Below are 21,220 nucleotides of genomic sequence, written 5' to 3'. Positions count from 1 at the left end.
TCAGGAAATTAACATTGTTTTTGAACAGATATTATCTTTGGGAATGTTCATTTTATTTTTTGCTATGTATATTATATACATTTTTAATACTCTACACAACTTTACAAAAACATGCCAGAGAAATCCCATCAGATATTTGAAATCCTTTTGTTACTTGCTATAGTTTTGACGTCCCAAATAAATTCAGAAATACTTTTATTTCACTCTCTTCTCTGGTCTCATGGGATCTTCTTGCTCAGTCTCAGTGACTGAGTCACTGCAAAGATATGTACTTACAGAGGAAGATCTTTCATCTTTCTTTTCACTCTGTATTTCAGCCTTATTGTAGATGTTCTCAGATGTCTGACTGTCAAGAGGTATTCTATATATATGTCTCTTACCAGTTGCATTTTTTTATTTCCTATTCTTTTTTATTATTATTTCAAAGTCGTGCTGAGTTTGTAAGTTGTGCAGAACTACTTTCTCTCTGGACACATGTCTATGACCTCCAAAGACTGCTAAATTGACTTATTTCTCTCATACCAATATGCATATGTGAGTGTTGTTTCTTTTCAAATTCTTTCTTGCTCATTCAGATCTCTGCTGTAATATCATATCAGATTGGAAATTATCTCCATGCCTCAGTGGTTTTCCCATCCTGTCCTGTGCTTAAGGTGTGACCCATCCCAGCTGTTTCTACTCTCAGAGCTCCCTGCTACATGGCATCACGTTCTGATTCACTGCCTTTTCTGCTGTTACTCTGTCACCAATTTGTCATTTCTTTTATCCCATCCTCTCAGCCCCATTAGCAATACCCATTTGTCCATTTCCCCACCAATTGCTTTGCATGTCTATCCATTCCATTGCCTGCACCAGCTCCCTGGAACAGTTTGCTCTCCTCTCTCAGCACTGGCTCTGGGGCAGGCACACACAGATACCAGGATGATACCACACCTGGTTGTGTGGCAGTTAAGGAAAAACACTGTCACCACAAGCACAAGTACTGATATGTGAATATCAGTGATATGAAAACGTAGAGCACCAAATAAAATATGTGCACTAAAATCAGATAAGTGTATTGCAAGACAACATGCTGACAGTTCTTTTTCCTGTGTTTAGTGTCAGAAGCCAAGTTCCAGGACTCTTTCCAGACTGCAGATACTGCAGAAATAATGAGATACATCCAGGAGGATATTTCACATTTGTCAGATGAGAGAGGGGAACAGCAAAGTCAGTCTTTGACGGGTTACATGCTTTCAAACACTGCCAATGTTTCTGCTTGAGTCAGAAATTTTACTACAGATATTCTGTCTTTGAATTTGCCTAGTCACTTATTCTGGTGCCTTCTTCTTGATTTAGAGATTAACTGACTGTGCAGTCAGTTAATCCTAATGTGTTACTTTTAAGAGAAAAAGAAGTGATAAATACATGTTTATATACAAGCAGGTTCTTGTTTTGGCAGAGAAAATTTTTCTTGAGGAAGTTCTCCAATGAATCTTAATAACTGGTTCAATCAAACAAGAAAACAACGTGTATTTATGCCAGCTATTGTCATCCAGATGCAGTCTATAATCAAGTAAACTTTAGCATCTCCTAAAATTAAGCAGTGGGCAAGGCACATTTCCCATTCCCAAATATATCAAGAACAAATTCAACAAGAACACTATTTAGCTTGGAATTTTCTTCCAGGGAAGGGACTATATGTGGCTAAACTGAATTAAGAAAGAACTGAGAAAGTTCCATATTTAGTAAGGCATTTAGTTCAAATATTTTATTTTAGGGTTTTCTCCTCTTACTAGAATCTTGTTTTGATAATGACTTCATTCCTGAAAGGATTCCCTACACTTGGAAAAACAAAAAACAAAAAAGCAGCACAAAACAAAACCACACCATATCTGAATTGAATTAGTATTTTTTAAAAAATATTTTCCATTTTGTCACCTTTAGGAAGGCACCAGAAAGTGAAGTGGCAAGGTTCTCCTCTGCCCTAGTCCTACCCATTTTCCTCATTAAATCATATATATATTTTAATTATATATTAAGAGGAAATGCTGTACCAAGAGAAAAGCTACACATGTGATGTATGTGCCTGTTCCTCCAGCTGGGATGGGAAAGATCCACAGGTGGATTTGACTGTGTTGTCTTCTTGCCAAGGAGCAAGACTGGGGGGTTGAGCCAGAGACAGCCGCACGAGGTTGGTTCTGACGTCTACCCCATGCTGAGAAGCCCCAGCCAAAACACTGGAGATTTAGCCACATAAGACTCACCTAATTGTAGTAACTTGGTGGCATTTTGCATTTTTCAGGGTGTTGATACCCCTGACAGGGCCAGCAGGTGTGAGATGTCACGTTTGACACTCCTTCTGGTATGGTAGGTGAAGACCAGGAGCAATATCCTAAGGCCCCTAAAATTATTGTATATATCATCTGGTCTATCCCCCTCTACGTTTTAAGCTCTAGTGATAACACAGCTTGTTTTTGGACAGCTGCTTGGCTAGCTAGACATAAGGCAGCATGAGATGCAACTTCCATGTCTGCAGAGGTAATGCCACTGACCACAGTCGTCACCAGGCTGAGTCGCCCCAAGATCCCATGGCTTTTGAACCAAGCATGGCCCTACTCCACAGGAATTTAGAACTGTGCTTGTCACTTTGATACAAAACAAGGCTTAGATATAACTGGAAGCAGTCACTACTTAATTTTACCACTCAATAGTTTAATTAAAAATTAAAGATTAATTAATCTTTAATTAAAAGCAATAGCTGTATTAAAAATACTGATTCTAGAAAGTGACAAGTATTTCTAAAAGGCTAGCATCCCTGTTTTCCCACCAGGTAAGGTAAGTCAGCATCATAAATAGCATATTCATAAATTTTACCTGAAATATGCAAAACAAATTGTTGTACTATGAGTGTCATTTGAAGTGGGGATGATGGTGTGGTGAGTCACACTACTATCTTGCAATGATAATTATGTACAAATGCCATTTCTAAAGTAGGTGGAAAACTCTGCTAAAGATTAAAAAAATTCCTTTAGAATAATGAGCAATGCTAAAAAGTCAGGTTCCCCACTGCAATTCTTTAGTTATTCACTTGCTGTTAATTCACTCCCAATTGTGACAGATATTTAAGGGCTGAATCTATTTCCATATATATATTTATATATATATGTATATATATACAGAGTGTTTGAATGCTTTTAAGCTATGCTACAGAATAATTTCTAAATATACAGAAGTAGAAAAGAACCAGATTGGTCTTATGAAAGCTGTTATTTAAAATCAGACCGTCTCAAATGGACTTATTAGCCGCATTCTTCTGTCCTACATAGCTTTACCGCCTGATGTCAGTACTCTATGCCTATCAATGTCAGATAGAACATGGCGTCATCCCCTTTAACCATTTTCCTCACCGTCATTAAAAGCTACAAAATAATACCTTATGTGAATAATCTCTTTGTGTTGTGTTTTGGGGGATGGTGATGGTATTTGTATATAAAGATACCTCATATTTAATGTAAAGATGTAAAGATTCATCATATTTAATGAGGAATAAGCAAGAAAATCAGCTTGCTTTCAATTTACCCACAATTGTGACTATGAATAGAACACTCAGCTCTGTTATACAGGCACCAAAAAAAAAAAAAAAAAAAAAAAAAAGAAGAAGCTTCCCCCTGATGTTTTACTTAAATTGTATTACAGAGGTATGATCATGCCCTCAGAGGGCCTGGTCATCAACAATAAACTTGAATGCCAGAATTTCATAAGAAGATTGCTTGCAGTTATTTGTAGCACATCTTCACATGCAATTTAGGATTAAAAAGTATGTATAATACCCAATTTCAGTGTCACCACAGCACTAGTACTTGATTCCTTCTTTTTTTTAAAATTTAATTGTTTTGATAGAAGAAGGATTTGCTGTGAGCTTGAGGAATTTTGAAACTTATAACACTTCAAAAAGAAAGGATAAGTACTTTAAGTTACTTTACTTAGATTTCTCAATCTGAACAAATTCCTGGAAAGAAATAGAGCTGAAAAGATTGTGTTTTCAAAAATTCATATTGAAAAAAAGGATTAAAAACTAATCAAAAATAATTTTTAAATGACCACATTTTAAATGACCAAATAAATTGAATGCTAATGAAAAATTCTCTCTGCATGCTACATAGAAGAAATTAAGTTAGGCCACCTGTAAGTATATGAAGTCAGGACTGCAAGTGCCAAAATGAAAACATGGAAAAAGTAAAAATAATCTCTGAAACTTTAATCAAATTGAAATGTAGCACTAGATTATGTTGCCCCTGCCTAATATCAATAGAAAACCTCACAAGCAGTAGCCAAAACAATGCTGGCTCAAACACAGATTTGTTTCCATTCTGCTTTCTATAATTTTTTCATCTTTTTTTTTTTTTTCTATTTGGATTAAAGTGAATAAACCATGGAAGTGTTAGAAGGACTGTGACCCTAGAAAGAGGAGCAGTCTTCTCAGCCTCCTGGGAAAACACAGAGTTCGACTCTAATCTTCTGGAACATAGTCAAATTGTCTGCATGTCTGTTCATAAATACCTGTTCGACAGATCTGGCCCATGTACTAGTCCAGGAACTGAGTGGATTTTGTTCTCAAGAATTTAATCCAGTTAAAGAGATTAATGCAGATAACAAACTCTTACTGCTCCCCATGGCACACAGGAAAGCCTTTGGTAAGAGGAGATGACTTTCACAGTTCAATGGCTCCTTCAATGCACGTGTCCTTCTATAATGATTTAAGAAAATTAAGTACCAATGGATATATGAATCCATGTATTAATTGGCAAATTGCAAAAATTTTGCATCATACATAAATAACCAAAACATTTCTGAGTACTGTTATTTGGTCTTGTACTTTAAAAAGGACATCCTTTTAATCTCTTCTTTTAATCAGCATTGTTCCTTAGGATTATCACCTCCTACAATTCACTTAATTATACCTCATAAATTGTGGTATGAACGCACATTATTACTTTTAAATTTTTTTTTGAGCTTTATGAATTTGATATTCTTTTTCATCATCTGCTTCTTTGTCACAGATGAACACTCCTCCCAATTTAGGAAATTATTTTGTCTAATATATATGTTATATAATATATAGTATTTTGTCTAATATTGCTATTTACAATTTTGTTTGATCTTAAAGAAGAACAACAATAAATCTTGAATATCAGTTGAAAAGTATTGCATAACAAAAATTTGCCTAGGATTTACAGGAACATGATGCATATTAATATTCCCTCACTTCCTGGTTTTATTCCTTTACATAAGGAATACTGAAGAATGACAGCAATTTCTTTCAGGAGCTCTGGTTTGTCTCCCTAGTGAACATCCTCTCCATAGTTCCTGACAGGGTACCTCCCATTTGGATAACGAGGCTGAGAACGTGCCAGGAGGAGCAGGATGAAGGGGCACTGGGGCTTGGCTGGGCTCAGCATCCCGTTTGATCTGAGCCAGGTGAGATTAACCCTAATGCCAGTCTCAGCCACTTGCAGCTGGAGCAAAGCAGGCTGGCAGAGATGAAGGAGGAAGCCAGGCCCAGCAGTGGATTGCTCAGGGGCAGTGATTTTGAAGGGAGCACAGGGAAAAGGGTTAGGGAAAAGCAAGCATGAAGGCACAGCACTTGTGCATACACTCTGGAGGCTGTGCAGTGAGTAAAATAACAGTATTGAGCTTGCTGAAGAAAGGCAGGGGAAAATATCTGCTCATGCATGTATTTCCACATGTTAAATGTTGAGAGTTAGGCTTAACATTTCTGTAGGGAAAAAAAAAAACCACTCTGAAGGCCAGAAGCCTGCCACTATCAGAAAGTAAAACAAGCTGAATGAGCTCATGAAGTAAAGTCAAAGCTGTTATTATCTCCATATATGATCTTATCATTTGCAAAGTATCTGATAACTGTAGTAGAGTAAAATTAATGCCATTTCTTGCATGAAAATTTTCACATAATCATTGAGTTTACTATTTTTTGTTAAGGCTGTCATCATTATTACTGTAGAACAGAAGTTCATTAAAAATCAGTTTATTGGACAATGTATTGTATGTATGTGTGTATATTTAAAATATATGAAAAATGCAAGCATTTAACACTAATTATTACATTGCAAAAACAATTGACATGTCTCACATGCAAAAATCAGATTTTCCAGACTGATCATCCTCAAATCCTTACTTTTCTTCCTTGTGTTAGTGAAAACAACCTTGCTGCAATGGGGCCAGGACTATGACGTCTGCAGAGATCCTCTGCTGCATCATCCCTGCACTGCTTTAAGTGATACAAGCTCTACTCCATAGCTACATGCAGTTGCACATGTGACACATCAGCTCTGCCACCATGTTACTCATGCTGGGAAGAGATCCTGAGATCCTGCTGTGACAATTAAAGGTTTACAAGTTTCTCTCGGCCATCTGCTCCTTTCAAGAGAAGCATGGCTTTAGACTGTCCAAAATCTCCATGTTTCAAGTAGCATTTGCCCTTTGTTAGAAACTCTCACTCCTCCTAAAGCCCTAGTCCTGCAAGGCATACCTGTATATAACGAGGCACAGGTCTCAAAACCAGGTATTACCTTGCAGCTGGGGCTTACAAGGAAAGGAAAATCTTATATTTTTTTTTTCTGCCTTCCTTTTTCACTGTTCTCAACCCCGTTTCCAAGCATGTGGTACATCACTGCTCAGTGGCATTGGTACGTCACCTTGTCGGTAGAAGCAAGTTTTATGTTGCTTCAGTTCCAATTCAAATCAGGGCACAAGGAACATCAATGTCATGGAGAAGCAAATAATGAAAGGAAAGCAGAAATATGAATTAAACACCTTGATGAGGTATCTGTGTTTAACATGTTTCATACTTCAGAAAAAGGCACCAATATGAGGCATCCAACACTGCCTTCTTGGGAAAGGTTTCCATCTGTTTAGTCAGTTCAAACCAGGCAACTGACGAACATGACACTTTTGCTCTGTGTTTAACCCTGTGATTTAGTTTATTATTCCATAATGTCACTGTACATGCAACTAAACTAGCTGAATTGTAAAATTCCAGAAATTGATTTGCATGCTTTAACAGGGACATTAATTTGTTGAGGATAAATTTGTTTCCCCATGAGATATGTTCTAAAATTAATATTTATCCTTACAAAGAAATACATGTGACCAAAGCTATTTAATAAAATACAAGACTTACAGTCTCAGAGACCAAAATATTCTCTATTAACCACAGGAAAGGGATTCATGCTAAGTATACTTTTTCTGGGCAACTGAGAAGAAAAAATATTCAGATGCTTGGAAAAACCTAGATCTGATAATCTCTTTTTCTGGCCTACACAGTATTTCTGTCTTGAGTAACTCAACATGTAAAACCATAGGATATTCATGCAAATCTCTTGGGATTTTAGTTTTGTTTTGTTCTTTAATAACTCCTAAAGTAGATGCACCTGCCCCCAACCAACCCTTTCAAAGGTGGGAAGCTCAGCAGTGCCAAACCAAAGACCAACTGAAATGATCTTCCCTGGGGCTCACATTTATCTGACCAAACTCCACTTTACACAGGGAAGGAAAGAGTCCACAGCAGCTTGTGAGCAGAATCTTTTTTTAGATAAATTTCTCCCTGCAGAGTAGCTGCAAATTTGGCTGATGCTTAGACTACTGCAAGCCAAAGATGATCCACTTCTCTACCAGTCACCATCTCTGTTGGTGTGCCAGCAGAAATACTTACCTGCCTCCATCACTGCTAATAATTGTTAAACACAGAAGCAACTCTGTGATGTGTTGGAATCCTCTGCAGACACCTGAAAGAACAAAAAAACTATATTTGAAAATTGCAAAATCCAGAAACTGTTGCAGTTCCTCCCTTGTAGAAAATACAAGTTAGAAAAATTCGTGTGGGCCAGAAAGAGCTGGTAAAGACTCTGTGTGCTTTGAAGTTGTTCTTTACAATTGAAATCTACCCAAAATGGAAGCAGTGTTGAAATGTGAGACATAAATTGATGTGCTGCTTAACAGTATATGTGGGGTTTCTGTGCAACCCAATGAAAATAAAATGTTGGGATTTTTTTAAGAGAGAGCTTGTATAAACACCCCCTTTCCAATTGAGATGAAATTTACTATAGTTTGATTCTTTATGTTTTATAAACTAAGATGTGCTCTTCAGAAAATCAGCTACATAAATACTTCTGGTAACCCAGAAGTGAAAATTTTAAAAATGCACTGGATGTTGATGATGGAAAAGACTCTATAAACTGTTGCCTTTGACTAATATAGGAATTACAGTACAGATATATTCTGTCTTAAAATATATACTATATCAACTGAATGTGAGTTGCAATCATGGTAATGTTCAATAAGTACTTAAAATCAATGCATATATATTACAATTTAAATAATTGTATTAATATAGGACTAAAAGTTGCATATATAATTTTAAATTCATTTATACATATATTTTCAGTTATAGTGGAAATCCTATTAGTTTAGGTCCTCTGGGAAAAAATACAATTAGCTATATTGAAGTATTAACTAGGCATAGAATTTCAGTATAACTTCCTGCTTTAACTACATCACCAAACTGTATGATGTATTGGCTTAAAAATTGCCATTCTCTCTACCAAGGTGTGAACACTGAGCCCCACATCTGCTGTGCACTGCTGTGCATTGTCTCAATCACACTGATTCAATGTTTTATCTGCTTGTACTCAAAGCAGAAACACTGCTGCTGAGGGAAACAGTCCTGCTGAGGGATAAAATAATCTTGTGCAAAAGAAAAGGGGGAGATCTGAGTGGGAGACAGGGTCTGGGAAGGATGTCTATCTCAATTTTGAATCTGTTTTGTAACATGCTATTAGTAGTTTTTATGGGGCATAGTAAGCTGTGATGAACATGCAAAATTGAGTTTCTAAGAGGATTCCAGCCTCTTAAACAGAAATTTTTTGTTTAACTGCAGCCTTTTGTCCAGCAAAAACCTGGCCCAAACAGATTAACCTCCAATGTTTTTCTTGTTTCTTAAAAGCACAATAGGCACAAGTTTAGATTGAGCACAGAAGTGTTTATAGAAGGCAAGATCCTTGCAGCCTAACTCAGGAAAAATCAGCTTAGGGTGTCAACAAACAGAGAAGTCTCTGGAATAAACCAAATATGCTCAGACTTTGAAGTGAATCACTTATGATTGATGTGCTGTGCTGTGGGAAGCTCCTCTACTCCTTTGGCTTGTGCTGCTTCTGCCATCCTGACACACGTCCTCATCAAGAGCACACAAAGAGCTCCACAACAGCTGGTTAACTGAGAAACAAGCACATTGTGGAACTGTATTTTAAATAATTTCTTTAGTGATATCAGGTTAGTTGGCACAGCTATAGATCTCTCTTAACCATTTAAATTACTTTACATGCATGTAAGTAATATAGTATTGTCACTGAGGTTTCAAAGTACTACTGATACCACGGGATGGTATCAGTATCCTCAGCAATATTCAAACTGCTGTCAGACCAGTTTCTGCTGAGCTGTTCCAAATGACACTGTAGTAATGGGAACCTTTCCCAATTTTTCTTTTGACTCATATGTTAAAAATATAGCAAGCATGGCTTCTGCTACCTGGCACTTCCTAGACTATGAAACTCTGCTCTTAGAAAACATTTTACTCTCTTAGTCTTAAGATGTATGATTTCTGACACTAAATGCTGATTAGGAGACATACTTTAAGCAGTCTGTGCAATAGCAAGGTCTGTAGAAGAAACAAGCTTCTTCCATTTCTAATTACAGTGACCTGTCCAATATAGGCAAAGAAAAACTACACAAAGAATTAACAAGAACACAAAGTACACAAGTGTGTTTATTACATTTTGCAAGCACTTTGTTCTACATTTCAAAAACGCCACCATCAAGCTGTTGGCACATTTATGTACAAAACAGATTAATTGTAATGCCTGCTACAAAGCATTCTTTGTGAAAATACAAACTCTAATACCAGAGAAGAGCCAAAAGCATTAACATCATTACATGAGTTTAAAAGACATAGTTTTAAAAATCAGCACAAACATTTTAAGACACAAAACTGAAACACTACAATATAGAGTCCAAAAAGAGGTTCCTAATACTTTTTGCAGAACTGTAATACCGGTACTGCACATTATCAGAAAACTGTTGACCCCGTAGGACAGCTTAAGTGTAAAAAAAAATCCAAACCAAAACCAAAACCCCAAATCAAAAACACAAAAAAAAAAAAAAACAAAAAAAACAAAAAAACAAACCCAAAACAAGCAAAAGAAAAGAAAAAGAAAAATAACTCAACCAACTAATACTACTTAATGCATTATCATGCCACAAGTAACTATAGTATTACCTTCTACTTACTACAAGAATTGTTAAAAATTACTGATGATGCATGACTAGTAATAGTACAAAGAAGAGTTTTACTCAAGAAGTTTTATTAGAAATGCACTTACACTGAGAGAGAATTCACAATGGTCCAATAAGTGCACAAAACTACCTAAGGTTTTTAACACTGACAAAAATGTCTTGTCAGGCTACATCACTTTAAAAGACACTTTACAGCATTCTTGTAGCATTAGAAATAGGCAAAAAAAAAAAAATCCACCAAATTTGGTCCAATAATACAGACTTTTCTTAAATAGGGTTTTTTTGTTCTGTTTTTGATACAGGTAATTCTTTCAAATTAAGATGACCTCTCATTCTGATAACACTTTCATATCAAAATAAAGGTTCAAATATATTACTACACTTTGAAATAATAAGCTCTGTAGTGGTCTTTCACCTTACTTCAACGTAATACAGGTAAACCATTATGTGTAGGAAAGCTAGAAGCCAAGCTATAACATTTATGGAAGTCTCCTTTAATATATCTTTTACAGTTCAGACAGGTGCAATCCATTTAAATTTTTAAAGCAGGTAAAAAGACATCTGACTCCTATGGTCACTGCATTTTTGATATACTACTTTCATAAATGTAGCTAAGCAGTAATTTCTTACATCATCACATGGACAGCTCCAATTTAGCATAACCATCATTGAATTAAAGAGAGATTATTCTGTAGAAAACTATGAATAACTATATCACTTAATTAACAGTTGTCTATATACCATAACTCGTTAACAGGTAGCCGTGGTATTGAATTCCTTCAAAAGGCAAGTGGCCATGCATTGTTAGCACCACGGACTGCATGCTCACAATACAAACAGGAATTATCACCCATGGAACTTGAAACAAGAGAATATTCTTTAAAAACATCAATAATACAATGTTAACAAAGATAAGAAGCACTTTTTTCTTTTTTTCTTTTTTTTTCTTTTTTCGCTTTTTTTTTATTTTTTTACCCACTATTACAAATTTAGAAATTGCACCTTTGATTGTTTAAAACGTTCTTAGGACCTTCATTCAAGTTGATCAGGGTCCCTCTGGCAGGTTTTCCGTATATAAAGGAAAGTCATCAGAATGTTTTCTTTATATATTGTACATCATGTACAATGGTCCCTTTGAAGTATACCTGTAGTTAAAGTAGTTACTGAACTCAAAACTAAAAAGTATAAAAAGCTACTTTTTTTCCAAAAACATATAAGAAACAATGCAAAAGGTGTTATGCATAACACATACAAAGTGATTAAAAAAATCAAACACATAGTTGTATTTGACAATACTTTAGTATCCTTGACCTATCAGAACTAATTCGCCTAAGGGGATTCAGGAAAGGCTATTTAGGAGCTTTGTGGTATAGAATGGTCACACAAAGTAAGAACTAATTAGGAAACCAAGTGCTAGACAACCAAGAATTGTAGGTTGGTGATATGTAAGTCACCCAAACTATCTTTTGTGAGAAGCACTTTCAATTGTTTTTAAAATGGTAGGATGGCCTTTAGTTAAACAACAAAGCATTCACATGTTAGGAAGTAAGACAAGGTTTCTTTTATGTATAAGCATTGAGCCGCTCTTTAGAGCGAGTAGAATGAATATCATGCAGCTCTTGTTCCTCCTTTGATTTAATATCCTCATATTTTTGCATTCTGCAAGCATCTTTCACATAGGCCCAGTTAGCAGACAAGACCATGAGATAATGAACCTGTAAGAGAGGTAACAGTGTGTTAAGAAACAATAGTGGTAGTCAGATTAGAGCACGTGTAAACTCACAGCTGTAGGTGCTCATCAGCAGGAGCTAGGTATTCTTGTGTCAAGAAGTACTACAGAACCATGATGGCAAATTCAGGCTTCATTAATCTTCAGATTACTCACCTCATAGCTGTTACTGTTACTATAAGTAGTAGTTGGAAGCAACAGATACAAGGAAAAAACCCCTAAAATCTGAAAAATTCAAATTCCAAATAATCCTTGCATTATTTTTCAGTTAGTTTGTAAAGATAAATGTAAAAATGCCTTCTCCACTGAAGAAGTTTTCCTTAAAGTAGTTCTTAAAATCAAAATATGCCATAGACACATCTTATGATTGCATATCTAATACAATTACAGAAAGTTCTGCTTCTTAATTTTTGTTAAAGTTAGCATTTTCTTTTCATTTAGCCATGACTTCTTTCAACTACAACTCTAGCTTTGTATTTAACTCACCAATCTGGGGGGAAATTGTCAATAAGTGTCAATAAATTCAGTTAGGCAAAATGTGACAAAATATAGTTGAAAAAAAGTGGATGCTCTGTTTACTCTGTATTCAGTCGGAAAAAAAAAGTGCTCCACAAGGATACTGAACTAGTTTATGCGGGGACTCTCTGGACATTTATTCCCTCCCTAGCAGGTTTTCAGACACTTTCTGAAAACTTACTTTAATTTATGTCAATCTTCTTCCTCAGTAGCAATGCACTATTTTGTGAGATCCAAAATATTTACCCCTCTCTAAGAAATCAAGATATTATACTGGGATTCAGTTAAATGGAATAATAATACAATAAACAATAAAAAACCACCTTGAGATTATGCAAATTCTCCTTTTCATGCTGTACTATTGTACATATGAGTATGTTAGATTCATTTAAAATTAACAGATCCATTCTAATATGTTTGGGTTTTTTTTCTTTTGGAATATTTGGACATTTTTTTCACAATTGTTTGTGGGCAATTGTTGCTGATTAGTACAGGCAAAAGTACATTTCTTAATCTGGATAAGTATGATCAAGGAAAGCATTCTGAAGCCCTTAAAAGGACCAGATATTTTTTCTACCTTTTTTATCCATATGTCAAGTTTATGTCAAGTTTCCAATTAATCCTTGTTTGAGTAAAACTGTCTGACTTGAGGAGACATAAAATAGAAAGTTGTACAGAGAATCTGTCCTCTAGGGAAAAAACTAGAGAGTAGTATTTCTACATATCTTTAGGATTTTCTTGATATCTAGAGAGCAACACTAGCAAAGCAATCCATAAATATATATGTTGGAGATAGCAGCATGTTGTGTGTCACTCTGGAAAGTTCTCCAGTCATAATTTAGTACACAGGAAAAGGAAACACCTTCTATCCTAACTCAGCTCTTCCAAAAGCTTTCACCATGGGTAGTTTCTGGATCAGGCATTTCTAGAACAAATGGGAGACCCTAACCCTGGATCCCCATATGAAATGCCTTAAATTCTCTGCAGTAAAACGATTGAGAAAAATCAAAATAAACAGGCTGGTAATACTAAAAATTTTGTCATCTCAATTGCAATTTGCACCCAATGAAAACTGGTTCATTGAGTCTGAAATTTCAGTTAAAAATACAGTCTCAACCTCAAACAGATTGCAGACATGAGGGGCTCTCTGAGCAGTGTACTCAGATCTTTGTGACCTTTTAAAACATATTTGCCTTGCAACTGAAGAATCTGTGATGAAAATGGAATGATGTAGGCACTTTTTCTTACCCTCACAAAATATTTGTTAATGACCCAGTAAAACAAAAATTTAAACTTAATGTCTTGAAATTTCACTCAGCATTTTAATTTGTTAAAAAATAGACTACTTTGAAGGTATATTGGTAACAGTCTGACCTTCATTAAACACCCATTCTTTGCCCATCCTTTCCTTATGAAGTTACTGGATCACACTACTGTAATAACTGTCAAAAACTCTTGGAGTTTATATTCAATGTAAGTGGGAAGGTTTGCCAGGAAACAGCTACTTTACCTAAAATAATCTCAAATATATATCCATGTTTACAATGACATATACATTGAACAGTATCACCACCTTTGTTGTTTATTTCAACACCAAGTTCCTAGATAACATAGCCACAGTAAGGAGGTCATTTCTAAGTGGCTGTCTAATTGCATTTCACAATTCCATGACCTGAATAGCCTGAAGCCAGTGGGGCCCTCGTCAAGGCTTACTTAAATTGAAGCCAGGCAGCTTCCATAGCCTGCCTCAGGAGGTTTCAATTACAGACATATGCAAGGCAGTGCAGGGTCTTTCCATACCTATTCCTGCCTAGATTTCTTCATAAGGTGAAAGCATGCTTCAGTGTTTAGAAATTGTGGAGTTGGCTGTTTGGTTTTTTTGTTTGTTTGTTTTATTTTTCCATGCAGGACATGTCACTTCATCCCCAAGACCCAAGTTTAAATAACTTTAATTCCTCCCTTTACATGCATCTCACAACCTGCAGAAGACCACAATCATACTGGGGAGAGGAATAGACCACTTTACACTTCCCTTGTTCCTGTTTCAGGAGAACTGATTGCATCTCCACTTTACAGGACATAATTTCTGTGGAAGTTAAGGCAAAAGAGTTACCAGCTCACATGGTAACTTTGAGAAAGGAAATTTTGCATCTCATAATTAAGATTTTCCACAGTGTTTCTGGGGAAACATAACAGCTGGAATGTATACTGACTTTACAATCAACTGTTGAATGCTAGAGCTTACATTTAAACCACTTCAAGTCTTCTGTTTCTATCCAACACAACACTGACAACAGTAAAATTTATAGGTATGCATGTATAAAATGTATAAGTAATTATCTATTCCATACGCCTTTGTTATCCATTCAGACATAAGAAAGAACGGTACTGCTTGGAATCATATATGGTACAAATTAAACATGATCCCAAAGCCTGGCTATTTTTTCCCATGATGAAGACTCTCAAAAAGCATTTACAGCATAAATAATTCTATCAGGTTTTGGTTCTTTTTTCCCCATCTTGCATTGACATAAGAATGATACATTTTCAAAATAAACTCTTTGACAGTGATTTTTGCTGCAAAATGAAACTTTCCCTGATATATACTGTAAAATAAATGAGGTTTTGATATATCAGTCCTAATATGTAGGACAATTCTCCTTTTGAACCCCAAAAACAACATTCTCCTTTGCAGACTAAAGAGGTATCTAGTGAATTGTGAAAAAAAAAATCTAACATTCATAAGCAAATCTGAGACCAAGAGATATGAGGATATTGTGATTTGTGATCAAATGGTTTTGCAAGTTTTAACAAGTTTTTATTGGTTATGCAATAAATGACTACTTTTTGAAAAATATCTTTTTCAAACCCAGTTTTATGAAAAGTATCCTGGGGACAGATGGGCTTAACATTTATGAATAAGCTGATTCTTTTGTGAATTTTGTAGAATCATATTGACAATAGAGAGGTTAAGAAATCTTCAGAAATTAAATAGTCTGGCACTTGCAATTGTTTGCAAATCCAGAAGTGAGGATATAGTGGATTATATTGATGTCATAACTTACAATGTCATTTCAGGAAGCAGATTTTACTGATTCTGTCATTCAGCACTGATGTTGCTCTACTGTTACTGATTGGCCATAAATACCATATACTTACCACTTTAGTCAGATGGACTACTCTGGTTTAAAGTAATTGTTTGCAAGAAATGTTTTGAGAGTCCATTATGTTAATAAGGTTTTTCTTTTGTAAAAGACTGGTATTTTAATCTAATTTTCCTGTTGAATTTCAGAAACATGTTCTGGATGCACACTAAGACAAATGTCATCATTTCATATTTGTGATTATTCTTGAAGCAGCACATGTAGTGAAGGGCACTCATTCTCCAATGACTGAAATGACTTCTGCACACTGTTTCTCATTGCTGATGCATTACTTTTGTCTACTGATTTGAGTGTAAGATCTGGAGAAAAAAGATTTCTTCTTCCTGGATGAGATACTTAGGACCCCAAATTATTTTTTCCTCCCTTAAATTACTTTTAACTTGGGAAAATAAGCTTTCCTTAAAGGGAAACCTTTTAATGTCTGCATGTCCAACTACAAAATTCCGAGTTTTCCTTTATTCCCCTTGTGTTTGGGGTACTATGTCAAGTGTGAAGCACTTGTCTTAGCCTAGAGATGTGGTCTGGTATGCTGGTTTTAGAAATTAAACTATCAAAGAGTGGAATGTGATAGTTTTTAGGTACCTAACAGATTAGAATGGTAGGTTAAAAACAAACAGCATAGTTTGAAACTTGAAAAAACTGCTGCAAAAATTTAATTAAGCATACATCTACCAGCACTGGAACAGTATGCCATTTAGCACTTAAAACATTAATTTATATTTTTGTTGGAACAGTGTTATCATGTCTGCTCTGCGCAATATAAAATTCAGCAGAAAGCATTCTTGGAAATGGGTAATCCTTCAAAAACATGTGAATAAATGTGCACCATCAAAGTGAATTCAAAGGTTGTTTGTGCCTAGTGTAATGCAGCTATGGTATCTTTGATATGCTGAGCTTCAAAGGGACTTTTTAAAAACTTCATTGAAAGTATTATGTATTTAAACTATGTGACACAATGTATTTACTTAATTTGCTGTCACTTAAGATGTATTATTTTTCATTGAATGTATTTGGGTGGCTATTTGAATTCAAAACTCTAGTTTGAAATGCAGAATTTTCATCTGAACAAAATAGCGTTTTATGATATCTACTGAATATACTTAAAAAGAATTACACAGTGGAAAACAAATGATCTCTTAGATTTAATTTCCTAACACTAATGATATACTAACATAATTGCTATATGGTCACCATTTTTGGAACTATAAGCAGAAAAAATTCAGTGTGAAAAAACTATTATTATTATTAATTGCATTCTACTATTAAACTTATTATTTGTGGCCTTGAAACAAAAAACTACATTGAAAATACGTATTTTTCATTTAGCTGTCTTTGCTGTTTGCAGGGTGTCATGTAATAATGAAAAAATGGCAGATAAAAACCAAAAAATATCATTGATGTAAGAGGACTACTAGCTTCATTGAATATTTTCTTTTTATAAATTTAATTATAAGGATAAAAAACCAAATCATGGCCCTATGATCCATAGAAAAATTACTAGTATAAACAGTATATAGGAATCACCACCACTAACACTTTTGAAAGCATCAGAACAAAGTAACAGTCACTTTACATTTCCCATTGCAGCATGCATAATGCAAACCTACACCAGTAGAGAATTGTGAGTCTAAAAATATCTTTATGCTTAAACAAATGCAGCAGACAAAAGACAGAAGAGCAGGGTACTAGCTCACATACTTTTTTCTCAGTGGAACCTTCTCATTGACAAAATGTCAAAATGTAAAGTGATCTTCATTATAAAGGAGCAGAAAAATTAGTCCTGACAGAAAAATCAACACATTCACATATATTCACAGAACTGACAAAAAGATTCTGCTCCTAAAATAGCAGTGTGGCAAGCTTATGAATACCCAGAAAGGCAGAGATCATAAAAGTATAATACTATGGTTACAAAATAGACATGTGAATTCAGACACTTGTCTGAAGACAGCAAGAAAAAAGTGAAAATTCTGAGCATGTACTTAAACGTTTTTTTTTTTGCAATTCAAAAAAGTAATCATGATATTCTACTTAAAAGAGAATCCATCAAGATATTAAGAAAAAAAAGAAGAGAAAAAGGGAGAGTATTGAATTACAGAACTATATTTTAATAATAGCTTTGGGTGATAGTATGGAAATTGAGCAGCTGATCCTAAGTCAGAACCAGAAGGTATCAGCAATCCAGATGAGGTATAGAGGGGTATGGTAGCTTACCATAGCAATGACTGCTGCTCCAGCTCCAGCAAGTGCCACAATGAACAAGTGGAATGTCATGTTTAGCTGCAAAGGGAGGCAAAGAAAAGGACTTCCATGGTTGTACAGCAAACAAAAAATGAACAAAAATTCACACTAACATGGAACAAATAATTACCTTCCTGGTGCCACCCTTCCACAAAAGTAATGAATAGAAATATTTTTCCAAGAGATTGATATTACTACATGTCATTGTGCTTGTGCTTGTTTTGTTACAATGCTCATGTCAGGGAAAAAGCGTAACTCTATTTAAATATACAGCATTTACATAATAAAATATTAAGAAAATTAATTATTTAAAATAAACACTCCAGCACATTTTGAGGGTTTTGTTTGGTTTTTTTTTTTATTCTACAATACAATACTAGCTTACAAGAATTATGTTTGTCGTGGCTTCTCCAGTGGCAGAGACAACCTAAGAAACCCCATTTTCCCCTCATTAACTGTAGCTTTCCATCCTCATATATTGATCCACTTTCCTCTCAAATTTGTTCATAATGATATAATATAAACCAGGTTACTTACATAATTCAAATTAACCACCATCCTCACCTCACCCCAAACCAAATTATTACATTTGCTTTTAATGTCAGTGACCTGGTTTACGCAGCAGCCACAGAGAGTCAACTGCACCACAAGAGCTGATTTTGGAAAATGGTTTTGGTGTAAGGGAGGACTGTGTACCTGCCCTCTAAGATTGATTCAACCATAGTAAGACCCAGTAAAACACTTAGCATATCTTGACCCTTCTGGCTTCAGAGGGAGCAACATTTTAGCCTCTCTTTGTTTTTAGTCAGATGTAATTTTTTTGTCCTGTCTTCATCCTTTAACATTTAAAGACAAAACCAGAACCCTCAACTGCACTGAAACAGGTGGCATTTGCCCAAGGGAAAAACTACAAGGCAAAATGTACTGAGAGTTACTATCCTAATGTTCAACAAGGTTTGGCCAAATCTATTTGCAATCTTTGCTGTCCTGTCACAAGAGTAGTCAAAAGCCCTTCAATCAGTGATTCATTATATGGACCTATTCACTGTGCAGCAGAGGCATTAGCTTTCAAAAACATCTCAGTAACAAAGAAAAAGATACTGGAACTATTAAAAAAATCCAAACAAACCACAAGCACATTTAGAAAACAAATGGTGGGAAAAATTGCACTGACTAAATTTGGTAAAAGACTAGGAAAACTACTTGCTTGACTGTGTTTTTCACTGTGATTTATTTCATCTCCATAGCTAGAATTAGACCATTAACAGTAAGAAAACATATACCAGCTATTTCCTGCTACAACATATATCATGGATTTGCCAAAAATACTATGATATTTATTTACCTCATTAGAGTCACACATCTTGATGAAACTTTCTGACGAGGTGCAAACCTTCTTTTCCTCTCCAATAGTTACAATACCTGGGGAAGAACAAATATTCACATTATTTGGAATTCCTGGTACAGATCAACTTCCTTTATATGAGAAAAGCTAAGAAGTTATTTTAACAATGATATCTGGGTTTTGTTGACAATCAGGAGTCTGGAGCAACTCTGACGAATACAAGCTGAGGCAGCTGGAATTGCAGAGCCTGGAGAAGAGAAGGCTTTGAGGAGACCTTTTAGCAGCCTTCCAGGACTAAAAGGGTCTGTCAAGAGAGCTGGAGAGGGACTTTATACAAAGGCATGTGCAGTAGAACAAGGGGTAATGGCTTGAACTGAAAGAGGATAAGTTTAGGTTAGATGTAAAGAAGAAATTCCTTATTATGAAGTTGTTGAGGCACTGGAATATGTTTCCCTAAAAAAGGTGGACATTCCATTCCTGTAATTATTGAAGGACAGGTTGGATGGGGTCCTGAGCAACCTGATCTAGTGGAATGTCTCCCTGCCCCATGGCAAGGGGTTGGAACTTGTCTTTAGGATGTCTTTCAACTAAAACCATTCTAGGATTCTATTCTATTTCAGCCAGCACAAAACACATTATCTATTTGGTAAAAGTCCCAGTAAGAAACATGTAGGTAACAACTGTTCTGCCATTTCTGAAGATATCTTTATTCTCAGTTTTGATCAGCACAAGGATTAAAGAACCAGAAATGATTTGCAACCAGTTTATACACTGCAAATGTTCGCAAACCTTCTCTACCCTCATGTGGAAAAATGTGCTCTATATTGGTTTCAAACTTATTGATCTGGTATAAAGCTTCTTCCACAAGTTATAAAAAAGCATTACACAAACTTAGACTTTATTGTTTCTCTTTTCAGCAGCAATAAGTAGAATCTGCTATCTTGCTTCCTTTAGCTAGTGTCCAGATACTAAATCAAGGACTAGCTTGAAGAAAAAACTGCAATAAACTCAGTTACCATAAAAAATGGTTCTTTCCTAACATTTGCTGAATCCACAGTAAAAAAAATCCGCAGTAAAAAGATACATTCACAGAATACACAATGTCCATATTAGTGTTCTATGAACATCCTAAATAGAATTAATGAAAAAAATAATCATGAATATTAACAAAATAAAAGGTCATAGAAAGAAAAATAACATACTTGATGGGATCTATACAGATAATTGCTTTTTAAACTCACCTGCCGTGCTGTGTAGGGAAAAAAACGAAACAATAAAAATCCCCAACTTTCCTTCCCTCTCATGAAAGAAAAATGTGAAATATTTTATTTCAGGTTAATTGAAATGTTTACTATTATTGAAACCATTTTCTTGCAAAAGGAAATGGCCAAGGAAACGAAAGGAAAGACAAGAAACTGTCTGTTGAGAGTATGATTGCTCAAAACTCTGTGGGTTGAGAAATCACGAAGACCATAACATGTAGAATCAAACCAGTCTTGTAGAAGGATTGAATTACCATCACCAACACAAGAATTCTCAGATATTTTAAGATCACAAATTCCTTTCTACCCAAATTTCACATTCTCTCAAAACATACATAGGTGCATAACCCAACATTATTCTAACCTCCAGCATTCAGGTTTTAGCCCCACTCCCTCTCTCTCTTTCAACCATTTTCTTAGAGTGTTACTATCAGTATTGTTGGTCCCCATCAAGGTTTTTGAAAGCAATTAATCTTGTGTCCCAATTCACCTCTGCAGAGACAGCTGATACCAAGATCTCACATCTCCAAATCAGTGTCCTACCACAAAATTAAAAGTCATTCTCCAGATAGATGACTAATTAAGCATTTTAGACAACTTACAGCAATTTCTGAAG

The 21,220-nt window shown here is 35.3% G+C and overlaps 1 protein-coding gene across 1 annotated transcript in view; it reads right to left on the bottom strand.

Annotated features, from left to right (window-relative positions):
* Positions 1–9,790: 9,790 nt before the first annotated feature.
* GPM6A (glycoprotein M6A) overlaps positions 9,791–21,220 on the bottom strand; it is a 112,056-nt gene continuing 100,626 nt past the window's right edge. The window contains exons 5-7 of the mRNA XM_059470278.1: positions 19,343–19,419; positions 17,971–18,036; positions 9,791–12,062 (exon numbers count right to left, since the gene is read on the bottom strand). Of these exons, the coding sequence (XP_059326261.1) occupies positions 11,910–12,062; positions 17,971–18,036; positions 19,343–19,419 (296 nt within the window). The 3' untranslated portion in view covers positions 9,791–11,909. The remainder of the gene's footprint in view (positions 12,063–17,970; positions 18,037–19,342; positions 19,420–21,220) is intronic.

This window comes from Ammospiza nelsoni, chromosome 4 (assembly GCF_027579445.1).
Source record: "Ammospiza nelsoni isolate bAmmNel1 chromosome 4, bAmmNel1.pri, whole genome shotgun sequence".
Classification (NCBI taxonomy): Eukaryota; Metazoa; Chordata; class Aves; order Passeriformes; family Passerellidae; genus Ammospiza; species Ammospiza nelsoni.
Note: the sequence above shows the minus strand (reverse complement) of the source record. Positions and strands in the feature narration are given on the sequence as shown.